The sequence below is a fragment of the Epinephelus lanceolatus genome, chromosome 2, assembly GCF_041903045.1.
Source record: "Epinephelus lanceolatus isolate andai-2023 chromosome 2, ASM4190304v1, whole genome shotgun sequence".
Classification (NCBI taxonomy): Eukaryota; Metazoa; Chordata; class Actinopteri; order Perciformes; family Serranidae; genus Epinephelus; species Epinephelus lanceolatus.
The window spans coordinates 13,824,275-13,830,274 of record NC_135735.1 but is presented as its reverse complement, the minus strand read 5'-3'; the positions used below and the strand labels follow the sequence as shown (position 1 = coordinate 13,830,274).

At 38.6% G+C, this 6,000-nt stretch overlaps 1 protein-coding gene across 1 annotated transcript in view; it reads left to right on the top strand.

The window, feature by feature from the left end:
- Positions 1-244: 244 nt before the first annotated feature.
- The window catches only part of uacab (uveal autoantigen with coiled-coil domains and ankyrin repeats b), a 65,662-nt gene continuing 59,906 nt past the window's right edge, over positions 245-6,000 (top strand). The window contains exon 1 of the mRNA XM_033642475.2: positions 245-472. Within this exon, the coding sequence (XP_033498366.2) occupies positions 425-472 (48 nt within the window). The 5' untranslated portion in view covers positions 245-424. The remainder of the gene's footprint in view (positions 473-6,000) is intronic.

Genomic DNA, 6,000 nt, shown 5'->3' with positions numbered 1-6,000 from the left:
TTGACGTAAATAACTGAGCAGCTAATTATACTAGTTTGCACAGAGATTCATAGCTGCTTCTTCCAGGTGTGTCGATCCTCAGGTAGGCCTGACGTCATGCCAGGTTGTTCCTGCCTTGTCCCAGGATGTCTCCAACTTCTCCCAACGTCTCTTCACAAGGAAGTCCCGCCCCCTAACGTCGCTGATTGGACTGAAAGTATAAGCCCCGCTCATGCTTCAGTTTGATTGGTTCCCAGCGGTTGTCAATCAAAGCGCGAGCAGAGTTTGCGGTTAGGCGTCAGGTGAAACTCGCTCTGTCAGGATTGTAAAAGAAGGGGACGGATAAAACTTAGTTCGTGTGGACTTTCTGGAAAGTTTTTTAATACTATTTATGAATTTACTCAGCAAAGGAGACTTTTAACACCGGAAACCAGCAAGTTACAAGATGAAGAGCCTCAAGTATCGATTGAAAAAGCACGAAGTTACCATCACAGTAAGTTGTTTTTGACTTAGTTTTGCTAACATCTCCGTCTCTTACCGTTGGATTAGAAATGTGTGGATGAGCGATGCTAACGCTAGGTGTTGTGTTAGACACCGTGGGGGTTATTGTCTGTAACCTCTTGTCCTCAACCACCACGTTAACCGCGGGCTTGTTCCCACGGCTGTGTGGTGTGGTTGGAAAATACACCGCCAGCAAGTTTAAGCACCTGCAGCTCTGCGCGAGCGGTGGATGTGGCCTGACACCGTTTTATTACACGGGATGCATTCAGGTTCAGGTTTTTATTGATGTGGCCTAAATCTGGAGCAGCTGACTGAGTTGTTATTCTCAAAGCGCGGCAGGGAAGAGAAAAAGCTCCTCCAATCACTGCACCAAAGTGCCTGTGCTCCTGCCTGTTATCACCCACTCTGTGGTGGCTTCTTTTGTGTCCTTTCGAGACACCGGGAGGAACATCACGACCCCCTAAAAGCTGTGGTTTCAATTGTTTACTTCTGTTCTTGAATGCAGCAGCAGGACACTAATTTATGTGAGGTCTCCTGTAGGATGAAAGCTCAGTTCAGTGAAGTTATTTATTAATCACACCCAGCTAAAACTAATGTTGTCTAATGCAACAATGGTGGAAGAAGTGCTGAGATCATTTAGTTAGGTAAAAGAAGGAATACCATACCACAGTGTGCGAATACTTTATCACAGGTATTTAAAAGTTTTATTCAAGTCAAAGTATCACAAGTAAAATGCAGAGTCAAGTCACTTTTATTTATATAGCACATTTCATACGACCCCCCCCCCCATACATTATCATATAAGATAATAAAATACTACATCTATAAACCAAGCAGGACAGGGAAAAACAAACAAAATAAGAGGGTACTGTTATTATCATTGTTCTTAAAAAAAGGGGAGATAATGACAATGGTAATACTAATTCCTAAAACATATAAAATACACTTAAAAACCTAACGAAAAGCTTGTGAAAAAAAGTTTGCTTTTAAAATTAGATAAGATAGGATGAGACAAAAAGTCGGACGCAAGAGAAAAAAGTGTTGAGTGCCAAAATTTTTTTTTTTTTAGAATATATATATATATATTTTATTTATATAAAATCTATAGACACCTTTCACTTGTACAGATATTGTATGTCTGCGATTGATAACTGAACCAAACACATGCCGTGTAGTATATTTACTGTAAAGATAATAAGACAAGAAATATATAAATATTATTGCGCATAAAGTTATAAAATATTGCACATAAGGAAACTGCACATATGAAACAAGCAAGTCATTGTAAAAGCCAAAGTAAAAGGGTACTGTACTGTTATTATCATTATTCTCAAAAAAGGGCAGATTGTGACAATAATAATACTAATTCCTAAAACAAACAGAAATACACTTAAAAACCTAACTAAAAGCTTGTGAAAAAAAGTTTGCTTTTAAAAGAGAACGCTGTTGTAGCAGACCACAGTTCATATGGAAAAGAAGTCCAGAGAGTAGGACCAAAATGACTGAAAGCACCATGAGTTGATTGAGAGTGACCAAGTTCAGAGTTATTGGATTATAATCATGAATAGATTAATATATATATCACTTTTATGTTGCAGCTGTTTAAGATGGGCTAATTGTATTATCTTGATATACTACTATGTGGCTGAATCTTTATTGATACATCATGATTTCTTTGTTGATAATATTTTGTATTATTATCCTGGATCTATAAAGTAACTAAGTACCATTTAACTTTAATTAGTAGCCCGGGCCATTATTTGCTTAAATCACTGAAATCAACAGGCTTATATTTGGGACAGGCCTTTAATTCCTTTCACACAAAACAGTTGCTTAACAAAGAGTGGGAAATACAATCAAATTTTTTATTTAAACCAGTATGAATATTACTTGTTTAAGTTACTAGTTCTTTATTAGGCTTCAGGTAATAAATGTATTACGATTCATTCATTTGATGCAGCTCAGTCAGTGACTTACAACACTCGAGGATTACGGCACCCGGCATCCCGACAGAACACCACTTTATCCTGTTGAAACAATTCTCACAACTTGGATTCATTTGTATGAAAAACACTTTTGATTCTTTTGAGCTGCGGACCCTTATGGACTAAAGATATATGAATAACTTATAGGGGAATCGAGGAATGGGCACATAATTTGAGGTAACCAACAACTCGCTTTTATACATCCGAAGAACTTTTAATAACTGCTTGGCAACCAGACCAGGTGTCTAATTGAGACAGGCCTTTATTTGTCAAAATTTGTAGCCACACCGGGCTAGTAGAAGGGACTGGGCGTTCAGTTGGGAGTAGGCTTTTACTTGAAGTTTCAGGGTAACTTGTAATACCTGTTGCGGTGTAAAATGCACAATACTTAACTTAGTGTTGATTAAACTTTCTGATCATTTTGAGGCTGTACTTTTGTTACTGTTGTATTTGTATTGCATGTAGTGGTTCAATATTTGGTCCACCCCCATTTATATCAATAACGGTAGATTAAACATTTCTAGAATAACACAGCAGCACCACAAACTAGAGTTGCAGTTAATGATTAGTCTATTTTTATTGAGTAATCCGACAATCATTTCAAGGATTGCCAATGAAATGTGAAAACAGTTAAAACAATGGCAGTTATGATTTCCCCAAACTCTAGGTTTTATCATCATATCGCTTTTTTATCAGTCTGAAACCCAAAGGTATTCAGTTTATTATCATATATAGCAAAGACAAGCAGCAGCTCCTGACATTTGAGAAGCTGAAACCAAAGAATGTATGGCGTGTGTTTGAAAAATGACTAAAACAATAAATCAGTTTCGTCAAAGTCTTGCAGATTGATTGATTAAGAACTTGTTTCAGCTCTACCTAAAAACTACAGCCTCAAATATGACCTCAAAGTTGAGTCGACACCTCTCTCAGTGAAAACTCCACATTATAACTTCCATGAAGCTCAGCTGTGTTGCAGGGCTCCTGTGTTTGACTACACTGGTTTGAGCTTTGTGTGCCTAATAAACTGGCATCTGAGTGCATATCCTTACTTTAAAAAAATAGAGTAACACGGCCACAAAGTACAGAAGACTTATATAAAAGTATTACATCCAAACCTTCTATAGAATTTGTTGCGGGTAGCCACCAAGGCTCCATGGCACCGTGGATACACCATAAGTCCCTGCAGGAATGTCACAGTGAATTTGTTTTGAGGTTAAGTCTGCATTTGTTACAGCCATTGAATGATTGATTGAATGACGCCCTGCACCTCCCCAGCCTCATCATGGGCCGTAATGTTGAAGTCATTCTTCCCAATCCAAAAGTAGCCTATGAATTTTCCTTAATAGACAGTCATTACAATTCTGCACAGTTTTCAACATGCAGTGGGTGTTTGGCTCCGCACTCTGTTTCCAGCTCCCAGCAATTACCATGAGAAAGGCACAAAGCCAGAGTAGCTGTGTGTGGTAAACTATCTGGCCCTTTTTAAAAGGGAGCAGGAAAAAAAGAGCCTTTCAGGAATGAAATGGTATTGTATCAGCGCTGATGGTTGTCTCACTCCTTCCGTCAAAGGCAGCCATTTAAAATACATGCAAAAAAGAAGTGTGTTTTTTTTTGCCCTGCAGCATTTTCTATACCATTTGTTTTAAAACTAGCACAGGAGAAGCTCAAGGTAAACTGTGTTGATGAAACAGACGTGACATTTACACAGGTCTGAGTGATGATTTTATAACATTCCCACTGGATTCCTCTGTGCAGGCAGATACCAGAGGACAAACTAACAGATGGCTGCACCCTTACAGACATCACAATAGGCCTACTCTCATTTTAAATATATTTAAAGACATATGGTACCTCAGTTCTGATTTGTGTACTGCTAAAGGTAAAGGCATATCAGATCATCACCACCTGTTGCAGTGCTGTCCTGAAACCTTTGATGTTCAGGGAATGGATAAATCATATCGGTCAAAGAGACATTAGATTGACAGCATCACGTTATGAGATGCATGCTTCCCCCTTAGGCACACAATGCCCGGGAGGTGAACTCACTCAGTCACGCTTCCTGCTGGGATGACTAATAAATAAGGAAAAAACATCTGCATTTTTTAAGTGGGAGAGGAGAGGGCGGAGGGATTCAAAGAAAACTTTCTTTTAATGCTTAAACAAACTGTAACTGAATTGTAGTTCCTTGTACTTCTGTTATCATTTCTGTTTGGACTGTATGGATTTGCTTTGATTTTCTTAAACAAAGAAGCCACAAACTGCCTTTTCAGACGCTTCCTGACACTGTCATTAAAGAGATACTAATTTTTAACCAGCTTTGTATCAGAACGGTTTAGGTCTGGGGTAGGCAGCCTGTGGCTCCAGAGCCATATGCAGCTCTGTTAGCGGGATTTATACTTGTGCTGCAGACCCTACGCCGTAGCCCACGCACGTTGCCTACGCTGTTGTGAGCATTTATACTTGTCGGTGGTGGGTCTGTGTCACTGTGCAATTACACCTCCAATACACTAGCTGGTGGCGGGGTTTCTGTGAAGTGCTGTAAAGTTTAGTTAATTCAAAACACACAGTAAACATGGCTTAATAGTGACAATTTCAAACATAAGTGCACAAATCAGCTTCACTATAACTCGCAGCATTCACAGACAAACACTTGTCTTTATCTGGACACATTTTCCCCACAAATACATCATGCTAATCTTATTAGCACAAGCCTATGGCATTTTACATTGTATAAATTAGCCTAGATTTCCTCTGCTCATATGAAGACAGGATAGATGGCTAAATGTAAATCCTGGATAAAGCACACATAACTTAAAATGCTGTTTTAGTGGAGGCTTTATTGTCTACACAATTTATTGCTTCTCATCTGGGAAATTTAAGTAAAGAAAAGCTTTGTTTCCACTGAGGGAAATGGTTTCAGCTTACAAAAATAGATATGAGGTCTGTGTTGCCGTGACGTGTAGTTACATTTCTGGGGAGGTGCATGTCAGGTTACAGCATAGCTACGGCGTCTGTGCAACGCAGAAGTATAAATTCTGCCTTAGCGCCCCTCTAGTGGCTCTCTGTGGCTTTGACAAAAAAAGAACGGTTATTTATTTATTTTAACTTTTTATTTAATTATTGTTGTAGGCCTAGAGCAGGGGTCTGCAACCTTTGCCATTAAAAGAGCCATTTTTGACCAAAAATAATTTGAAAAAATCTGTGTGGAGCCGCAAAACATGTTTGAGCTTTATAATCAAGGTAAATAGCCTATTAAGTCTAAATTAGCGTATACTTATGGTCTAAATAAGCATTTGTTAATATGTTTTACCACAAGGTAGACACTGTGCAGGGCACTATTAATAATTATCTGGTACTTAAATTTTGCAGAGCTGGCAGTGAGAGCAAACAAATCTGTCCACACACTACTACATTCTCTATTTTATTCAATTTACTTTTTTGGATTTGGCATCCATAGCTAACCAGCCACTGCTATCGAGGTTCAGCAACATTTGGATTCATAGAATGAATTTCCATAGACTTCTTTTCTCAAAGG